This window comes from Syzygium oleosum, unplaced genomic scaffold (genome assembly GCF_021117445.2).
Source record: "Syzygium oleosum isolate NSW1041296 unplaced genomic scaffold, Sole_v2.1 Sole_v2.01, whole genome shotgun sequence".
Classification (NCBI taxonomy): domain Eukaryota; kingdom Viridiplantae; phylum Streptophyta; class Magnoliopsida; order Myrtales; family Myrtaceae; genus Syzygium; species Syzygium oleosum.
The window spans coordinates 25,384,225-25,405,958 of NW_026607485.1; the positions used below are offsets into that span (position 1 = coordinate 25,384,225).

A 21,734-nucleotide genomic window follows, 5' to 3' on the forward strand; every position below is an offset into this window, starting at 1 on the left:
CCTTTTCTTTTTCGGCTCAACAATTCCAAATTAGAAATCGGAATCTAATTTAAAACTAGTGACCAAATTAATGGACCAAGAAGCACGTGATCTCCCCCCAAAAAAAAGGGAAGGGAAAAACCGCCGGCGATTACGAGACCCAAGAAGCAGTTTCCACGTAATGACAATGTCCGGGAGAAAACCGCCACGCGTGGCAAAGATCGTGAATTCCCCGGGAACAGAGACCGGCGGCCGACGAGGGCCGCCGCTCCGGCAGCGTAAAGACGCTCTTGCCCCTCGCGCCGCGCCGAATCTCCGGCCCCGGGCCGGGGGCATTTCCGGTACTTTCGTGGCCGGGCACCGCTTCGGTCATCAATGCTCGGGGGGGGCGCACCCTAATCACTTTCCCGAAACGAATAAAAAATTCGAACCCAAAAAGTCAGGCAAATGATCAATTTTTTTTTTTTCGTTGATTATTTTTCGTAATTTACTCGCGCGTTTCCGCAGAAAAGAAAAAAGAAAATCCAAAGGCAATTTCTCATCATCATCATCATCTCTCTCTCTCTACTTCTCTCCGAGTCACTTGGTGCTCTGCGCGCAGGCAGCTTGGATTCTTCGCATGCGGCGTCGATGGCGGAGGAGAGATTCGCTTGTCTCAATGCTTGAACGCGAGCTTGCATTCCGTGGCGTTTGAGCCCCGCCCCCCTGCTCTGATTCGGGTAAGCAAGGGAATCTTTGTCCGGTAGCAGCATCAGCAGCTCCAGTTTCGGCAGTTTCGGTTTCCCTGTTTTGTTTCTTGTTTTGTTTTTTTTCTGTTGGGGGCTGTTCCATTTGATCGTGTTCGTGCGTTAGATCTTGTGTTGGGCTCGTGCTTTTGAGGAGCTTTTTTAATGCGTGTGAACTTGGGTCGGAGTAGTTATTGCGGGATTGGGGAATTCTTTCCATGTGGGTCCTTCGCGGGAGAAATCGGACCCATGGAATGGCGCGAATTCTGGGGACCCTGGCTGGGGCTGCGGCGTCTCTTTTGGTCCATGGTGGTTTTGTGCATTCCGTGATTGCTTTCGGTGTTTCTTCGGGGTGTCGTTGTTTCCAGGGCGGCGCGGCTGCGCGAGGGACTTCGCGCGATTGGATGGGTGTCTTTGGGAAATCTAGCGCAGCTTATGCGATTTTCACGTCGAGCTTGTAGTTTTTTGTTGTTTCGGTCGTTTGTCTTGCCTTTCTTGACCGGCCGCTGTTCGGTACTAGTGGAATTCCTGCTAGTAATTAGTTTCGAGTTGGCGTCGCCGTTTTGTAGTTTAATAAATGCGTTTCCTTGGATGAAACTGGGAGAAAAGATGATACGGTATAGGACGGGGTGACTGCTGTTTTCAGGCTTTACAATGGTTTGATTGATAGAAGCATCCCATTTAAAGAATGGAACTGCTCTGTTAGCAAAGTGAACTCCATATTCAGTCATTTGCCAAAATATCATTTACTGCCGCTATTGATATAAAATAGGCTGCTTTATCTGGATATCTGCTCCCTATTTCAAGGGATTAATTCAAGTTTGCATAAATCGTGTTAAAATTTTCCTCGGATCCAAAGAAATGTTATTTCCTATGCTCTCAAAGATTGATGTTGGAGTTTGCTTTGGAGCGTTGGAGTATGAAACGCATTTTAGGGTTCATAAATTCATGTCCGTGGCCTTCCGGCGCAAGATCACTTTTTCCTCTTCATATCAACAACAGAAACAGCCTGCCAACTATGAGCATTATTCAAATAACCAGTCTAGGGATACTTCTCTATCCATCAATAGTGATATCTGAATTTTTAATGTCGTATGGATAGTACATTCATTCGTTTGACTGGGAATGTTCAGATCTTTATCTATCATAACTTTACTCGTCGGAGTGGAAATGAACTGGACTTCAATGCTTTCTTTGTCCAATATTATGGGGTTTTCAAGGTGTCCTTGTATATTTCCTACAATGGATAGAATCTTTTAAAGAAATATACCTGTCAGCAATAGTTGCCTCTTTACCTAACTATTCAATAAATTTATGCAATTTAGTCATGCATCTAGTATCGATCTTTGAAAATCTTTTATATGCTGATGCATTGGGTGTTGGGGGTTAGCTTGGCTCATGGATTGATATGGGATGGGTTAAGCACATTAGAGGCAGTTTCTATTTTTCAGAATTTAAAAAGAAAGAATCTAGTGATTTTATCAAGAAATTGGATTGCTTGTCAATGAGACCCCCATGTTTTGTTTGAATGAAGCAGCTGGCTATGCTATCAGCTCTACGTGTTTTTTATTGACCTACTTCGTGCCATGAGTTGAATTAGATTGAAATTGCTTTGATTCGAATTACGATGATCCTTCCCATATGAAATGGAATTAAATTGAATATTTAATGAAGCCGAACTGCATGCTGCTTCGGCAACAATTCATTGATCGAACAAAATAGGGCAAATTACTAAACCGTTTGTATGAAAGGTAATCAGCTAAGCGCAGTCGATTCCGAAACCTTTTCATTGGTTCAATTAGGTCATAAACCTTTACAGAAATAAGGAATTGAGTCCTGGAAATTGCAATTTAAGTATGCCAAGTGGGTGTTTATTGACTGCCATGGTGGCAATTTTAGGCATTGTTCTTTGAAAGGACTTGATTTCACTTTTTTAGAAAAGGTTAAGGATTTAACTGAACTAATTAAAATGTCTTCTACTTGATTCCACACACAAGGTTTAGTGCTTATCGTACACTTATATCCAATCAAAATATATTCAAAAGGTTTCCCAGATTTCCTATATTATATTTCATGTCTTCAATTCCATAGTTTGGGTCTAGTAGAAATGCACTCAACTCATCATTGTGTACAGTATGTTAACAGCTTATGCTGCAATAATGTTTATTGATTAGCCCAACCAATCATTTTATTCCTGTCTCTTCGTTATTTCTTTCATTTCCTTTATTTTATAATTGTTGGGCAACAGTAGGGATAGCTCCCAGAAGGATGTTGAAGGGAAGGGAAGGGGGGCGCGGTGTGGGTTAAAGAATGCTTCAGGAGCATTGCTCTTGGAGCACCTAATACAAATTACATGCAGAGGGTTGGGGTGGGGGTTGGTCTGATTAGAGCATGGATCAAATGTTATCCTAATTCATTTAAAATGAATACATGCCATGAATAGAACAATCTAATTTTTATGTAAAATTGTTACCATCCTGTTAATGCATTTTCTTATGGTAAATATTGAACAGTCGTTTATGTTTTCATACTTTTATCACATGGCTTGGATAGTTAGATCAGAAGCATTCTCATTGATTCGTCATATTATTTTGTTGTAATGAAGTAAATTGTCAAAAAATATATTCCTAGACAATTTAACATAAAACATCATTGAATATATTGGTAGGTCTATGGGTAGTACGAATTGGAACATGCAATTTCACGGAAATGCACATTATTGGGACCTTCAAGAAGCAGAGAAACTGCAGGTGCTTAAAAATAGTGAAATAACTACTTTGAAGGATAGATGCTTCTTGAAGGAAATTTTGGTAAATACATTAGTAGCGTGGAGTCTTTTTAAGACTTGATTGACACATGATCTCTTGCCATAGGTGTTCGGCCTGTGGAAGTGGGTTTTTCGGGGTGGGCAGGTTGGGGTATGTGAAATAGAAACTAGGATCCAATCCTAGAGAGAGCAAAAAAAGAGACCTGTTTTTACTGATCATGAGCTGGCACCCCCTCGGTGCCACTTGCGAATATAGGCTAAAGAACTAAATGACAAAATAATGAAAAAGATACAAAACGTACTCCCTATTAGAAGAAAATACAGTAATGAAGAGTAATGCTCAATGATCGAAGGAGGCAGTCACAAGCCCTACCTTCTGTTAGCATGAGACTAGAGTGAGAAGGGATTCAGTTGCTTTTGAGCTAGTCTCTGTGCGCTTGACTGTCCTGTGCCCTTAGAGCCATGTCAATGGAACACATGTAACAGGAAATTTCTCTCTCTTCTTTCCTTTTATGCCTAACTCATTGGTTAGCTCAGCTCAGATGTGAAGGTCTGTTCAAAATGCATTTATTCCTTGCTTGAGTAAAACCCCTTCTCTTTTGGCTTAATCCCCATAAGATCGTTTGCTGGCCGTGTTAATTTGCACCTTTAAAGAGTGAATGAAATGCTTTTATCTACTTATTTTGGAAAGCTGGGATAAGGAACTTGATCTCATTTAAAATGTGGTTTGCTTTCTGTTGGAGACATGGATTTTGTCTTCACTGCTTTCCTGCTGTATCATTATAATGGCAGCCCAATTTTGAGTTTGTTGGTTCTCTTAATCTGTCTTAACTGATTTAAGCCCGAATTAGCCTTGCCGTCATAGCTTGACGACACTTGAGCTTTGTCCATGGCACCCTAATATTTCATGTTTTTTCAAATTGTGAAACTGCTCATGAGTACGGTTGATATGTAGATTTATTAAAGAACGCTGGCTCATTTATTGATTGTAATTGATGTTAAGGAATATGTTTGACATATTATGGTCTGTATCTCAATTTAAGTTGTAGAGGAGAAGCGGATGTCTAATATGGTATTACAGTATTGATCAAGAGTTCCATTTTTATGATTTCCTTTTATACATATCGTTCTTTTTGTTGCTCCTCTTTTAATGCTCATAATATAATTTCTAGAGCTTGAGGTGGTAGATGAAGACATTGTTTATTAGTAATTGCTATAATATCTGGTACTCAAAGCGCTAAAACAGCAGTGCTGTCCAAGCATGCTGTCATCCCTTTCTCTGGGAGTCTCTCTTCTAAAAAGTATTTGAATAGGTGTGGTGATCACATTTTTCCCAGGACATTAGCAACAAAGAAGATGCTTTTCACTATTGATGTCTAGATAATGTAAGAAAGAACAATAGTCGATTCCTTGAAGATAGACATGTGGTTCTAGCTTCATGTTTCTGTTGCTTGTGCTAACAGTTTTAGTTTTGATACAAAGGTTCAACAAAATGGTTTTAGAGTTTTGATCGACAGCATATTGGGATCCTCGTTCCTTCAGAAGAATTGCATTGACAAGTTGATATTCTTGTTAATGGCTATCTTGTGTAGACGCATATTTAGATACTTAGAGTATTGAATGAGTGCTTGTTTTGTTGTTTCAGCCTCCAGTAAGATGATGGATTTTCCAAAGTGTGCTTCTTCTGGTGGAGCACTTTCTTCTAGCATGGGACCTTTGATTTTCTCTAATAAGGTGCATGAAGTGGTTGAAATCGGAAGGCCAGTGAGAGCTTCTGGTCATGCTGTTGAGACTGACGTTGATGTAGACCTCAGAGAAATATACTTCTTGATTATGCATTTTCTGTCGACTGGGCCATGCCAGAGAACCTTTGGCCAACTCCGGAATGAACTTTTGGAGCATCAGCTGCTTCCTAGAAGGTATCATGCTTGGGCTTCTAGGAGTGGAATAAGAAGTGAAAATGAGGATGATGATGGCATCTCTTTCCCTTTAAATTACAGTAATCTGGCGGAAAGGTATGTTAGCTTCTACTTTCTAGCCTTGTTTACCTTTTTATACCAAAAGAATTTTTAAATCCTATCATCCAAGTGAATCAATCTTGGGATCTGCATTTACATATTCATTCAATTTCACAACATCTGTGCAGTGTATGCTTTGGTATTAACCTCATGCTTTATAAGTCTGCTTTATCTCAAATGATTTATTTGTTAATATCCAAGCCCAGTTATTTCGTAACTTATGATCATCTTGTCTAGAATTGACTGTTCTAATCAATCTGAGAGTTATCAAAACCTTTCTTAGAGATCACGTGGTGGGACTATAGTTTGTGGGGGTAAAGAACAGATCAGAAAGTGAGATGCAGAAGAAGGAGATCGAATTCAGGCTGTGGTTATCTCAAAAGCACGAGACATCAGTGTTATATACAGCGGCATGGTCCTTCATATTATCTTACGTTTAGATAATGTAAACTGAACATTCTGACATTTTGTATAAATAGGTATCCCCACATTGGGAAAGACCACTTGGTAAAGCTTCTCAAGCAACTGATGCGGTATACGGGCCATTTAGTGCAAGACAAGGTTGGAACAGATGCACTCAGTGCTGCTGATGTTCCAACGTTGCTGGGAGTTGGTTCCTTTTCCTTGTTGGATGGTATGTGATGTTCCATGGTAGTTCGATTTCCTATCCACTGTTTCTTCTGATAAAGTAAATCCATCTAATTGTTCAACATTGTGACCTGTTTACAGTTGTAATCTATCCGGTGCATACTATTATATTTGCACCTTACATAACATTGAACCTATTATTATTCATTTTCAGCTTACCACATATAAGTTGTATGCAATGTAAGCTTTTTTTTTTCATTTTTTTTTTCGAACAATTTATGTTTCGTAATAGAGGAGGAGGCTTTACATAGGGTTTGAACCAATGAACTAGACACTAAAAGATAGATTACATATAAAGGAGGCTCCACATAGGCACTGAGAAAATACTTCATAAGGCCCAAATTTGTCTCCAAATAGAGGAGGTCACATAGGATTCGAACCGATAAACTTGACACTAAAAGACAGATCACACTGACCTAAATGTGATTTGTCTAAAATTAATGGTGGGCTCATGTTTTATATAGATAAGCTTAAGAGCTCCTATATATCTGCATTTTGCATGACAACACCCACACAAACAACTTGTTTTCAACATAAGAATTTGTTCAGTTTTTTGGACTATTTATGTTCATGATAGTTCTCAAGAATTAGTCACATATAAAGTATTTAATGTCTTAGACAATAGAGGACAAATCGCTCCTAGATGGGATTTGTCATAGTGGGCTCATGAGTTATATAGATGAGTTGAAGAGACGTAGTATATCTGCACCTTGCACAACAACGCACCTATTATTATTCATTTTAGTTCAATTGTGGACGAATCATAATTAATATGAGCCTTCTTAATCTAACTATTTGTCAATTAAATTTATTGTAAGCGTTTTTTACTTTTATTAGATTAAGTATGGTCATAATAGGTCTCAGTTGTAGACATGTATAATATACTTGAGGGCTAAACAAAGTAGACAAATAAAATACAGATCACAAAACCGCAATTTAGATAAAGATAAATGCCCACATTGGTATACGTCTTGAAAATGAAGGTTAAAACGTGTCGAAATAGCAGATGAGGACCGAGGACACTTGGCGCACAAGGGATGCACCACGTATCGACGCCGCACCAGTTTGAGCAAAACTCAAGTTTATGTCCTAGTCTGCTGCCTTGTGCGCACAGGTTCCACATTTTATTAGCATATAAAATTAATTAAAAGTATTTAGTACCAAAACTAGTGCAAAGTGTACTTGAGTTTTACGCTACGTCTAATTAATTTAAATTAAGAGGGAGAAAAATGTATAAATGGCAAGCCAAATATACTCTATGGATGATCCGAAGATACACAGTATATGTTTTGCACCAATTAATTAGTGAGCTAATCTAAATATTACGAACTTCAAATATACTATAAATTTAATTTATGACAAATGTACCATACTCTATGGATAAGATCAAGTCCCATGCTCGTCCATCGTTGGATATATGAGTCACTCTTTTTTATGCATCTGTACAATTCACTTAGATTATGGTAGACATAGCATTAGCACATGCAATTTATTACCTTTGTGATGGTTTCCAGGTACTTATTGTGTGAGCTGAATAGACTAAATACATCAACATGATCGATTTTATTTATATATATTTTACGATGCCTTCATCGCTATTTATCGTAATTTATATTGGTAATGAACCATGTAGATAAGTCCAAAAGACTTATTGTAATCACACTTTGCATGGCAGCTCCTTATCCGATCCACAGTAGACTCATCAGGTGCAGATTCTGTTTAATATAAGTTCTGTTTTCAAATTTGCAGACTATTTAATGTTCATATTAGATCTCAATGATGGACATGTACAAAATGTTCAAGTAATGTAGTGGACATTAAAGGTAGATCGCACAAGCGCAACTTATACATAAAAAGGCATGTCCAGATTGGCATATGTGTTGCAAATGAAGAGCAAAATGTGTAGAAAAAGTGGATCATGGCCGAGGACACTCGGCACGTCACTGCGCCACATGTCGGTGCGGTATACATTTTGTAGGAACTTCTACTTTAGATGTTTCTATAAATATTCAAAAAATCAGGGGGTCTCTATTCCTGTTTTCAGGCATGAGTGATATGTTTTTGCCAAGTGCTGTAATTTCAGTTTATTCTGGCCTGTTTGTCTTTCTCACCTAGGAGGTCTACTTTTATCTTTGGGCTAGAAAGTGACTTTCTTCTTAATTTTCCTTTTTTAGCACCATAGTCATGCTACTTTATGTAACTGTATTTAGGCAAAGATTGATAAAATTATTAATATGCATATTTGTAGCCTATATTTGGTGAGTGAAATCATACTTCTTTTTTTCCTGGAAGCGCAGCATAGGAGGTTCGTTATCCACTTCATGCGATAGCTTTTGGTTATAGCTTCATTTTTACAATAGTCAGTTTTCTTGCAGCAGTGGTCTACTGTTCTGAATTGTTCTTGATTGAGGTTTTCTGTCCTGTTCCTCGAATGGCATTTATGAGACTTGAGCTTGCATTTCAGCATGTAGCCTTGTTTTTGTCCTTAGTGCTCTCTTTAGTGTTATGTAAGGGATAATGCATGAAACGTGCTCCTTGACATTATTGTCATTATTCTGTTGGATTCTGGCTTTTTTTGTATATTAAATTCTATCATCTATATAGATTGATATGCATTTTTCTTCTTGAGCTTAGCTTGATCTAATAAATACACTTTGAATCTGACCCAGCGATAAGAAGTTTAACTTCTGATCGATGATTTACAGCTGACAGGAGCAAGATCAATAAGCAACTTAAGCGTCTACCAGCTTACTTGCACTGGCCACATATGCGGGCTGATCAGGTCCGTGGGCTTGGTTTAAGGGAAATAGGGGGAGGTTTTGGAAAGCACCATCGTGCCCCATCAATTCACTCTGCATGTTATGCTACTGCGAAGCCATTGATGTTGGTTGAAAGGATGCAAAATATTAAGAAGCTAAGGGGACATCGAGTTGCTGTCTATTGTGGTAGGATTTCGTGATAATTTATTTGAGAGTGAGAATGTCCTCATCTTTTCTATTTTCTTTGATTCAGTAGTATGCTGCATTTGTTTATGTCTTTCTAAACATTTGGTGTTGTTACATTTTTTTAATATTTATAATGCTTTGTCCTTCTCTAACTGGAAGATGCAAGGTACTAGCCTACTGTAAAACTACATCATGTTGTGACAATCTTTCTGCCTTCCTTTTCTCCTCTCCTCTCACTTGCCCACTTGTACACTATGCTTTGGGTTGTTTTCCCCTCCCTTTGCTGGAAACATATTGACAAGCTGACTGTTTTCTAGTCATTGTGGTTTCCCATACATCTGACTCATCTTTTACTGGCAATTCCCTGAGAATACGAGGTTTTCTCTAAAATTCCACTCTTTTTTAGTGCTTCCGCTTATGTGTCCTTGAGCCTTGTGCCAAGAAGGCAATTTAGTTATTTAGTGGGTCCTTTGTCTAGTTACATCCCAGAATTTTATTATTACTGGGGCAGTTGTTAGTAGATTCAAATGATAAAGCATGGATTCACCTAGATATTTTCCCCAATGTACTTGTATCTTGCAGCGATATTTGATCGATCAGGAAGATATGTCATCACTGGGTCAGATGATCGTCTTGTGAAGATCTGGTCAATGGAAACTGCCTTCTGTTTGGCAAGCTGCCGAGGACATGAAGTTAGTTTATTATTTCTGCATAATGAAATCAGTTTATGAAGCTTAGCTGTTCCTCCCCTATAACTGCTAATTTCCTCATTGTTCATGCAAAATCTGAAGGGTGATATCACTGATCTAGCTGTAAGTTCAAACAATGCATTGGTAGCATCTGCTTCAAATGACTTCGTTATTCAAGTTGTAAGAATGGCTTGCTCCGTATCTAACTGCACTTTCTTCTCTTTATTATGCACCTCCTGCATCATGATTGTTGTAGTTCTTTTGCTTTACAGTGGCGCTTGCCTGATGGATTTCCAATCTCAGTCTTGCGGGGGCATACTGGAGCTGTCACTGCTATTGCATTTAATCCCAGGCCCAGCGCTGTATATCAGCTATTATCGTGAGACCCTCTTCTTTTTGTTACTTTTCCAATGTTTTACTGCATCTTCTGTGATTGTATATTTAAGGATGATGACTTTGTTCATTTCATTTTTTTATGTAGTTTCTCCACGTTCAAACTTGTAGAAGGACAGATACAGTTTATACCTTGTACCAAGACATCTTTTGCTTAAAACACTTAAACTATATATAATATAACAACAGTTTTTCTTGAGTCACAATAGCCAACTTATCAGAGTGAATGGATGGCGTTGTTTATAATCAGCCAGTATATGCCATGACGCTCCAACAGCGAGGACAGGGGGATAGTTGATTTTCGAATTGACGGGATCAAAATCAATATTTTCCAATTGGCCACCAAATCGTAGTGTCGGCTTTGTGATTCCACTAATTAGTTTGACCCCATTGAGGCCAGCACGGTATTTGCAACTCGTTATCAATTAGAAATTAGAAACATTGAGAAAGCTAGAAGAAAGGTACAAAAAAAATTGTGTACATAATAGCTCTTTAACCAAATCTAGAGAATGATCTAAGGGTAGTTATATAATGCAGTTTTAGTGAATACATAACTCACAAATTTCTTGTTATTTGTGGGTTGGGGTGCTTAAAATGCAGTGATTGACAAGAATTAAATTCAAAGCCAATGCAATTTATAGGTAGTGGTCAATGCGAACTTAAAGTTGGTATGCAAACTTCATCTTTTTACCTCCTCATTCCGTTTCTTGAATTTTCATACTTTCGCATTTTAAAAATGGATCTTGTTAACTAGTGCACTGGGGCTGTGGTTTGCCATACTCAATAAGGAAATGTTTTCATTTCCAATGCACTAATTACATATAACAAGAGGAAGATGGTGCATTGGAAATGACAGAGTTTCTTCATTGAGGTGTTTAACAAATGCTCCTGGGGCACCTGTTAACAAAATCCTTTTAAAATGAACTCTACATATGTGATGGTTTAGCAATAAATACCGACATGCACACAGAAAGAGTGTAGCAGAGTTGAAAGTCTAGTAGGAGTTTGTGGACTTTAGAACAAAATAATCAGAATGAGAATATTCAAAGGGAAAGTCTGTGTGACTTGAGTTGAGAATAAGATGGGAGATTTTCTCTGTAGGTGGTTCGGACACGTGAAGTGGTAGATTCAGATCTTTTGGTAAAAAGAGTGACCTTGTGATGGAGGTGCTAGGTTAAGGAGACAAGAGTACCTAAGGAAACCTAGGCTTGTACGTTAAGGAAGGATCTTGAGTACTTAGACATTAGGAAGGATATGATTGTGAGTGCAACTTCATGGCATGAAAGGATCCATGTAGTAAACTTTCCCTAGTATGGAGGGTTTAGTTGTTGTTATTATTGCCGATTAACTGAGTTAACCAGCAGTTGTTGCTTCTTCTGGTTTTGATTGGATCTTTTATCATCTCCAAGTCAAGTGGATCACAAGTGAGGCATATGGTTTGTTATAAGGCAGGCAGGCTCCGTTTGTTTTTTCTAAGAAACTGAACAAAACACGGGGCGCACTATGATTTTGCCTCTGTAAAAAATTTATTTCAACAAGTTATGCAGCACTTTCGTCCTCCAATTTATGAAGTGTCCATTATCAGAACGGTGGAGTTGCTGATTTTCTTTTGGCGTCTCTAGTAAGCCATTGTTTCTATCATTTGTAGGTCATCAGATGATGGAACTTGTCGAGTCTGGGATGCTAGGTATTCTCAATGCACTCCAAGAATATACCTGCCAAAACCACCAGATGCTATTGCTGGTCAGATATTTGCTTCCAGATCAGTTACTTCAAAACTGGTTTTGGCAATGAGAATGAGCTTAAAAAACTCTCAAGCATTTTGCAGGGAAGAGTAACGGTCCTTCAAACAATGAACTTTCTTCTAGTATTGCCCCGCAAAGCCACCAAATACTATGCTGCGCTTACAATGCCAATGGAACTGTATTTGTGACTGGTAGCTCTGACACCTTTGCAAGGGCAAGTTTATTCTCATAATCTGTCTTATGATATTCTTATGTCTATTATTTATGTTTTTCTTAGTAGTATACCAGTAATTGATGTGGACTGTTTGCAAAATATAATTGTGCTGTGGACTGTGTCACGGTTACTTTATTTTTTCTCCCTGTCATAATCTTATGAAGATATATATATATTGCAGGTCTGGAATGCTTGTAAATCCAATGCGGATAATCCAGAACAGCCGGTTCATGAGATGGATTTGTTATGTGGGCACGAGAATGATGTCAATTATGTCCAGTTTAGGTTAGTTAACCATGAAAATTAAACCTTTTTCTTTTTCACTGTGTCTTTGTTTTTGGCCAAAGTTTGCTCTGGATCTTTACTTGGTCTTTTGTACATGCAGTGGTTGTTCTGTGGCTCCCCGATCGTCAATGTCTGATAATTTAAAGGAGGATAATTTTCCAAAGTTTAGAAATTCATGGTATCCTGTCTTATTATTTTATGAAATTTGACTGCATTATCTTATGACACTTCAAATCCCAATTGTCCTCTTTCATTTGTTTAATCTGTGGCTGCTTGCTTAACCCTTCCTCTGTTGATACACTAATCACATGCCTTCATGATGCCGAGATTCTCAGGTTCTGTCATGACAACATTGTCACTTGTTCTCGTGATGGAAGTGCCATTATATGGGTGCCGAGATCCCGCAAATCCAATGCGAGTACCTTCTAAACAATCCAACAAGAAAACTGTCCGTTGTGAATTTGATGGAGCATTTTCCTTCATTTTCCTTTTGCATTATCCATCAATCTTTTGGGGATTTTTGTTTTGAGGTGTATTGAACCCTTTTGCTTTTATAGGGAAAAGGTGGACGTTGGGTGCGAGCATACCATTTGAAAGTTCCACCTCCCCCTTTGCCGCCTCAACCTCCTCGAGGAGGTCCACGTCAGAGATTTCTTCCGACTCCTCGTGGTGTTAATATGATCGTGTGGAGTTTGGATAATCGCTTTGTTCTTGCAGCCATTATGGGTAAAGACCTACTAAACTTGAACACGTCTAAATGAAAACGCGATTTCCTCGTCTTAACTTGATGAAGACTCTTATATTGCAGTTATTGTATGGTCATATACTACTTCTTTTATGCGACATCCTTCTGTTTAAATGGAACCTTATCTTTTTCTCATAAAAAATGTACAATTCTCCACAAATAGTGAAGTCACTTCCCTCTATCAGATTGCACCCCGTGGTGTGATTCTTGGCAGTCTGCTTAGGACCTAACTGTCTTGATAAACATACAACATTCTTTAATGACTAGCAATAAGCGTTCCTTTTTCTTGTTTGAGCGCAAGATCTTGGTCCTTCCTCCAGTCTCTTACACAATCTGGCCTCCCTGTCTTATTGCATTTTCTCAGTTTGTAAATGAACTAATCATTAGTCAAGCAACTATTGTATCATTTCTGCTTGTTTTTAGTTGTCCGGCTATGGCTCGTCTCTTTATTTTCCCCCTGATTTCTCCAGGTTTTTCTTAACTCGGTACTCATTATTATTACTTTTTTTACGATCAATGCAGACTGTCGGATATGTGTGTGGAATGCTGGTGATGGAAGTTTAGTTCATTGTTTGACCGGTCACAGTGCCTCCGTAAGTAGCTTCTTGATCTTGTGATGCTTATAAGACCAAAAAAAAAAAAAAAAGATCTTGTGATGCTTAAGTTATAGCAGTCTCCTAATTAACACTGATACTCCATGCAAAGGAAAAAAAGAAGAAAATATTATACAAAGCAATGTTTTGTTTATTGACCACAATCTGTCTGTCGGCAGCATGCTTATTGTTTTCTATTTCCATTTATGTCCATTTTCTTTTCAATTTCTCCTTTATTGTGGAATTCTGCCTAGTAATTGATTAGTTTCTTTTTTTTTTGACACATCAAGCCTTATGGGCATTATCCCCAGCCTCAAAGAATCTATCTAGAAAACATCTGCCGGACTTTGGAAGCATATCATCTAGTTTGTCTGAAAGATTAATTTCTTCTTTCTTTTGCTGCTGATCTCACAATGGTAAGCAAATCCTTGTTTATGATCATCTCAACTGGAAGAAATCGATCAAGCCGCAAAACCCCTTGATTCACCTACATATTACCAAGAACCCTGGGACCAATTTGACCAGAAGCTTGAGGATGAGATTATGGAAACTCAGTTCATGTTGTCCCAAACCGCCATTAAATCTTCAGAATAAAAAAAGTTCCGTCAGGAGAGAATGCTGAAGTGGCTACAGAAGGGATTGATCTTTAGTGTTGCACTAGAGCATCTAAAGTTTGAAAAGAAAATTCTCAATTGCACTAGACTCCCAATTAGCATTGAGACCTGAGGGTGAATTAGATTCTGATGTTGCAAAGGGAAGAATTTAGGCGTACATGAAAAAACATATTACAAACCCATCAGAAATTGTTGTTGTTGTATTGCTGGTGTCTGACTGAGAAGGAGTACCAAGCGCAGTTGACTATAAAGTAATTGAAGGAGTGCATCCTATATCAAAATTGATGGTTTCTTGAGAATGCTCCTTTGTTTGACATATCTCTTTTTTTCTGTTTCTTAATATGATGAGTGCATAGTTTTTTTCTTTTATCATTGTGTGGAATACCTAGTTGAGGTCTGTGACTCATCCATGTGAGGGCGGATATGATGTAACAACTGCCAGAACTATACAAAGAAAATACATGAGCAGACAAGGCATCGAAAAGATTGTAAATGAGAGCGCAGAACATAGTCTCTAGAATTTAATCTGCAGTATAGTATCAGCACTATGGGTTGCTGTCACAAGTTGTCTAGTGTAAGTTGATAAAGTGGTTTCTGCATACGCAAAGTGCCAGTTGAATCAAGCCTTGTGATTGTTTATGGATTAACATCTTGATTCTGGAATTTCATCCAATTTACGGTCTGATTTGACTTAAAAGGCTCTGGCTCAGCACTTAGTTGTTGTTCACTTGCAGTCTTATGTGCTGGATATTCATCCATTCAATCCCAGGATAGCTATGAGTGCTGGGTATGATGGAAAAGCAATTGTTTGGGATGTAAGTTTTATGGTTCTTAAAACTATTAAGGCCAATTCTTTTTCCCGTTTGTCAATACGCTGGTTTAGATACTTTCCTTTTGTTTATAGATATGGGAAGGCAGACCTATTCGGGTATATGAAATTGGGCGCGTCAAGCTGGTTGATGGAAAGTTTTCTCCGTAAGTTCAAATTTTTTCTATTATTGAGTAATGGTTCTGTCGTACTGTCTGTCTGTCCATCTCTCTCTCTCTCTCTCTCTCTCTCTCTCTCTCTCTCTCTCTCTCTCTCTCTCTCTCTCTCGCACACGCAGAGAGAAGTGCAAAAGGCTTTCTCCCTTGCTGCTACTTCATTTTTTGAACTTCTATTTTCACTCCTGAGCCTTGGGACGCTTTCTCTACTTGTGAAATATATCATTCGTACTCATCGGAGAATTTTTTTTGTAATCACCTCATAATTAGTTTGGGCTGATCCAGATAATTTTCTGCCATTTGTTGACCATTATCAACTTTCCTAATGTTTGTACGAAGAGGCTTATGGAGTCTCAGAAGTTGGGAATAACCTAAGCATCAGAGTCTTTCATAGTTCAATTGTACAGAAGATCTAATAAGGATTGGTTCAGAAATAACCTAGTAGCCCAGTCTTTCATAGATTACTAGGAAAAATCCAATATTGATTGGTTGAGAATTGGAGAAACGAGTCGATCTCATGTTGTTGAGTTGCTTGGGATGCATTAGTTACTGAAATAGTAACACGGGCCACCGCAGCTGCTACAACTAAATCAAGATTGTTGTTTCTGTGCCTTTGCATTTTTAATGCAATAGTAGCCATATGTGGAATCTATCTAGGACTCGGTGCATACTGCCTTTACGAGCCGTGCTGATGCTCATAACTTGTTATCTTAGTAAACTATAAGCAACTAAAACGACAGCTGGATTGGAACACAACTCACGCTTGGAGAAGCTAAAAGGATGAAAATTGCTTGTTAACAAGTAACAGTTAAGTGTTAAGCTAATTGTTATTAGGAGGGCTCTCAGGTGAGTATAACCAAATTCGGTTTCTTCACACTATTTGATTTCCGACAATTGATGGTATATTAGAGTGCCAAATAACTCTGTTTGATGCTTGAAGTCTTTCTGCAATTCGTGATTGAATTTCTCTATGTGTGAATCAATAGCAATTCTCGATTTTCTTTTTTGTTCCTCTGGTTAGTTTTGCCATTGTAGGTCACTGGGTGAAGTTTAGAGCACATGTCTATCCATGTAAAGAGCTTTGTTATGTAGGGATGGGACTTCAATTGTACTTTCTGATGATTTTGGGCAAATACATCTGATAAACACTGGTGAAGGCGAATCCCAAAAGGATGCCAAATATGATCAGGTATCTGAAAATTTCTGTTTTGAGCTAGTTTTTATCCTTTATTTCTCAGAAATCCATGATTCCTTTTTTCTACATACAGTTCTTCCTTGGGGACTACCGCCCCCTTATACGTGACACTGTTGGAAACGTTCTTGATCAGGTGAGTTTTCCAGTCTTTTGTTGATTATAAATGCTATATATACTGCTCATGCATTAGAGACAGCTGGCACAATAGTCGATCATCTTAGTTAGTGATGCTTTTTGATGTCTTGCTTGTTTTATCTTTCTTGTTCTAATCTATTGAGAAGAACTCGCCTCTCAGGCATTATAAATTGGTGTTTCACCCAAACCTAGGGTTCAAGTTTCTGGCACCTCATGTACTGCCACCCTCTGAATTTACTTAGAGATACGCTTTCAGTATGGTTGTCTTAGATATTTATATGCAGGAGTCGCAACTTCCACCGCATCGAAGAAATGTCCAAGATCCTCTTTGTGACTCGAGTAAGTGGCTTCTTTACATCATGCTTATTATCAGATTGCTTAATTGTAGACATTGATAGGTAACACCATAATCTCCGATCCTCTATCCCAGGTCTGGTTCCATATCCAGAACCCTATCAAACTATGTACCAGCAACGACGACTTGGTGCCTTGGGTATTGAGTGGCGTCCTCCGACTGTTAGATTTGCTGTTGGCCCTGACTTTATGCTCGGTCAGGAGTATCAGATGCTGCCCTTGGCAGATTTGGAAAGAATGATTGAACCTTTACCTGAGTTCAGCGATGCTGTTTTCTGGGAACCGGAAAATGAAATTATCAGTGAAGATAATGACTCGGAGTACAACGTTACTGAGGAAAGTGAAGGTGAGAGGGGTAGCTTAAGTGCTGGATTTTCCAGTGATCCTGAGTGCAGTGGAGGAGACAGTGATGCCAAACAAAGTCATAGAGATAGCCGCCGTAGGGCAGGAAGGAAAAAGCATAGAACTGAGGTACATTCTTTGTGTGCTTAAGTTGATTCCTTTTTCTTTTTCTTTTTGCATTTTCTTTGGGAGTGAATCTGGCCTCATATGCTGTTAAGGTTGAATGGGTAACTTCGTCGGGGAGACGTGTCAAGAGAAGGAACTTGGAAGAGTGTGAAGGCTCTGCTTCCAGGGATACTCAAAATAAAAAATCAAAAAATCGCAGGAAATCTTCGAAGAGGCAGTCTACCAAAGCACATAATTTGAGGCCCCAGCGTGTTGCAGCACGGAACGCTTTGAACATGATTTGCGAAATCAGTGATACATCTACTGAAGGAGAAAATATTGACGACTCAGGAGACTCATTGTCTGAGAGTGAGTTACTGGGGCTAAACCCAAACAAACAAAGAGACGACAGTGACAGGAACTTCCCTGGTCTACAGAAGGAATGTGGAAAAGGCAAAGAACCAATCACCAAACCTGATGAATTGCCTGAGTATCAGTCAAATGCTGGAAACAGGAAAAGATTGGTCCTGAAGTTTTCACTTCGTGATTCTAAGAAAGTTGTGCCTTCAGAAAACACCAGAATGATAACGCACGATGATGCTGATCTGCTGAATATACCTCCTCATCTTTCTCAAGAGATGACAGAGAACATGAATGCTACAACATCCATCAATGTAGCTTCTCATTCTGTGAATTCGAGTAATGTACATGAGGATAAAGAAGTACCTGAAAATATTGACGGCGTCCTGATTACATCTGCTGGGGACAATGAGAATGAGATCAAATGGGGAGAGGTCAAGATGCGGTCATCAGTGCGTCTGAGATCAGACTTTTTGCCGACTGACGCATCAGAAGGAATTAGGGCAAGTTGTGATGTGAACGAGAAAAATGAGACTGATTTGAATAGGTATGATCTGGGAGGAATTTTAAACTATCTTACTTCTAGAAGTTCTAGTATATTCTGGGTAACTTTTGTCTTGCAGGGGTGAGGAAAAGTGTGGAGCTGACGTACGCGAACCTGGGGAACTCACAAGAACGGAACACCGTGCTAATCTTGAGGGTGCACATACATTTTCATCAGCTGACTTTCCCCCAGAGAGCCAACCAGATGGAAATTCAGGTGCAGTGGAAGAGGACCCTCCACAAAGACCAACTATTTTAAGATTCAAAACAAGGGGTCCGTCCAAACTGAAATCCACTGGAGTCGAAGGTTCAACTGGTGATGAAAGCAATACGAACATAAAGCATCCTCCAGATGCGGAACACAATCAAGACCCTGAAGCTCCCGAAGAGGCTCCATTTGCTGAACCGTTGACCACCATGGAGCAGCTGCACTTGAATTCAAATGCGGTGGTGTCCGATACAGACTTCGACAGGGAAAGGCCACAGAGCTCTGACACAGATGTGGAAGATCTTGATTACTGCAGGGAGGAAGGTTTCGCTGCTTTCAGAGATCCCGATAATATTGCTATGGACTACCCTGAAGTTGTGACAGATGCAATACGTAGAGCAAGATCTTTGAAGATGAAGGCAACGTCCACGGAGCCAGATATCATCAACCACAGTTCCAAGGTTAGAGGACATGAGACTTCAGGGACATCGAAGTTTGCAGAGATATCCTCAAGAAAAGCACGTGATCAGCTTATATCTAAAGATTGGGTGTCAGGTTCAAAAATGATGGTCAGATCAAGGTCTAGTAGGAGCAAAAGGGGCGAGAGTAATAATAATGATCAAGGTTTCCCTTGGGGGGGAAAGGCAAGCCAGAATCTCAGGAAAAAGTCATGGCTGACTTTGTCAGAGCATGAGGAGGGTTATCGCTATATACCTCAGTTAGGCGATGAAGTTGTTTACTTGAGACAGGTATCATTTGATTATTTACCGCGAGCAGTGCTTAATAAGAATACTAAGCTCTACTAGCTTCTTCCTCGGCAATTATGTTTTAATTATTTGATTTTCAGGGACATCAAGAGTTCATCGAATCGAGTTGCTTGCGAGATGTTGGCCCTTGGAGGTCACTTAGAGGGAGTCTGAGTGCTGCGGAAGTTTGCAAGGTTGAAGCTCTTGATTATGCCAATAGTCCAGGCTCTGGGGAGAGCTGCTGTAAACTGACTCTTAAATTTGTGAATCCTGCTTCTAATGTGTTTGGACGGACATTCAAGTTGATGTTGCCAGAGCTGATCAATTTCCCTGATTTTCTGGTTGAAAAGACATGGTATGATAATTCCATGCAAAGAAAGTGGAGCCTTAGGGATAAGTGCCTTGTATGGTGGAGAAATGAGAATGGGACGGGAGGAAGTTGGTGGGAGGGTCGAATAACAACTGTACAAGCTAAGTCGTCCGAGTTTCCTGACAGTCCATGGGAAAGATATTCTGTTCGTTATAGGACTGATCCTCCTGAAAACCATCTGCACAGTCCTTGGGAATTGCATGATCTTGAAGTATCCTGGGATCATCCTCATATAGATTCCGAGACCCGAGATAAGCTCTTGTCCATGTTTTCCAAACTAGAGCGTTCAGTCGGCAAGAACCAGGTTTTTCTTCAGTCCCATATCTTAATATCAGTTTTTGTTTGCTTGTCCTGTCATGCATCCTAAAGTTCATCAGTTTAGAAATGAGAGTCTGGATGCTTACAAGTATTCCTGTGCAAATGTGGCAGGACTACTATGGCTATCAAAAGTTGAATGAAGCCGCTCAGAAATTGGATTTTTCAAATAGGTAACTCCTCTGTATCCAGCCATCTTCTACATGTCGCTTAAAAGTGTAATTTTGATGGATCTAGCAAGTTGCAGAAGTTTTCTTTACAAAACAGAACGGAGGTGGTTCAGCCACTAACAACTAATGTGTACTTTTCAAATGGGCAAGATGCTGAAACATTAGCCTTTTTAATGGAGGTTCCGTATATAGGATCACGGCTACTTTCTTTGTGGTGTCAAATCTGCAATCTATGCAATGGACATGTAACATAATGTTCTTTGGTCTTGAGACAGTGGGTAACCTAATTACTGACCTACTTTTACCCCTTTCATGTTTCGATTTTGCAGATTTCCAGTGGGTTTGGATCCAGAACTGATCCAGCTGAGGTTGGAGAACAACTATTATCGAAGAGCGGAAGCGGTGAGGCGTGACATAACCGAGTTGATGCGCAATGCTCAATCGTACTTCGCGACAAACGCCGAGTTGTCTGTCAAGATGAGGCGCCTGTCTGATTGGTTTACCAAGACATTGTCGGGATTTTAGATTCTTGTGTTCCTTCTCAACTTCACTTACTCTTTTTCCGGGTTGGCGGGCTCAGCTCGAACTACAGTTACATAGAAAACAATTTTGTCAACAGAGCCTCTTTACAGGCAGATAGAGAGAGTAGTTTGTAAGAATTTACTGGTGGCGATCAGAATACATTTATGAGTTCGTCCACATTGAGTTCAATTAATTAATGAAAAAGCTAGACATTTGCTGTTGCCATTCCATTTTTGTTTTGTTAGTCGAAAGCCGAGTGATTTGCGTTTTCAAATCAGTGGTATGTCTGTCTCTCTTGTATGGTTTTTAGTGCAACAGCAGATTAATTGCACAGGTGCGGGCTCCTTGGAACATGGTGGATCTGAGATTTTCTCATGATTTTTTTTATATAATTAAGGGGATGCGAAAGGACGACCAGCATTGGCAATCTTGACCTCTATCTACAACACGGACGGCGACATCACCTGAGCCCGGTCTGGGACGTCTGCCCCATGCCTGTTGCTCGCCGCCGCCGCCGTCACCATTGCAATCTCCCTTCCCTATTCACGAGTTCTCTCTGTGTGTTGGTGTTTGTCTTCTTCTTCTTCTTTTTTTTTTTTTTTTGATAACCCAGGAACCCTCCGCACGGCCGACAGCCGGAGGGGTAAATGTCATCATCCTGGCCCGAAAAAACGTTAATATATCATGGATGATAAGTCCGGTCACAGCCAACGTGGCATTGACGGGGGCCGATTTGCATTACCAACTTAGGCTACTTAATAAATTATATAATAGAATGATGAAAATAAACAAAAAAATAATATTGTTTAAGGGTTAAATTGATAAATAAAAAATTAAGAAGGCGAAAATAAAGAGACTATAGGCTCCGTTCGTTTGGCGGAAAATATTCTCCCGGAAAAAATTTTCCGGGTTTTCCGGTGTTCGGGGGGCGGAAAACGTTTTCCGTGGGAAAATATTTTCCTTCCCCCCTCACAAAATAGCCTAAGTCTATGGAAAATGACTTCCGCTTCTTCAAAAGTGGAAAT

The 21,734-nt window shown here is 39.5% G+C and overlaps 1 protein-coding gene across 2 annotated transcripts; it reads left to right on the plus strand.

The window, feature by feature from the left end:
• The first annotated feature begins 508 nt into the window (after positions 1-508).
• On the plus strand, positions 509-20,934 carry LOC115675964 (uncharacterized). 2 transcript variants are annotated; one of them, XM_030598788.2, is made up of 25 exons: positions 509-698; positions 5,117-5,486; positions 5,969-6,123; positions 8,843-9,082; positions 9,665-9,774; positions 9,874-9,951; positions 10,044-10,150; positions 11,813-11,907; positions 11,993-12,123; positions 12,305-12,408; positions 12,509-12,586; positions 12,744-12,822; positions 12,966-13,134; positions 13,676-13,746; positions 15,095-15,175; positions 15,265-15,335; positions 16,437-16,533; positions 16,613-16,672; positions 16,959-17,013; positions 17,105-17,499; positions 17,589-18,382; positions 18,459-19,335; positions 19,434-20,006; positions 20,132-20,190; positions 20,517-20,934. In XM_030598788.2, the coding sequence occupies exons 2-25, from the start codon at positions 5,128-5,130 to the stop codon at positions 20,710-20,712; spliced, it is 5,034 nt and encodes a 1,677-aa protein (XP_030454648.2). In that variant the 5' UTR covers positions 509-698; positions 5,117-5,127; the 3' UTR covers positions 20,713-20,934. The 2 variants fall into 2 exon arrangements, with proteins under 2 accessions (XP_030454648.2, XP_056167155.1); XM_056311180.1 differs by lacking the exons at positions 509-698; positions 5,117-5,486; positions 5,969-6,123; positions 8,843-9,082 and having other exon boundaries at positions 9,667-9,774; positions 10,028-10,150.
• The last annotated feature ends 800 nt before the right edge of the window (positions 20,935-21,734 follow it).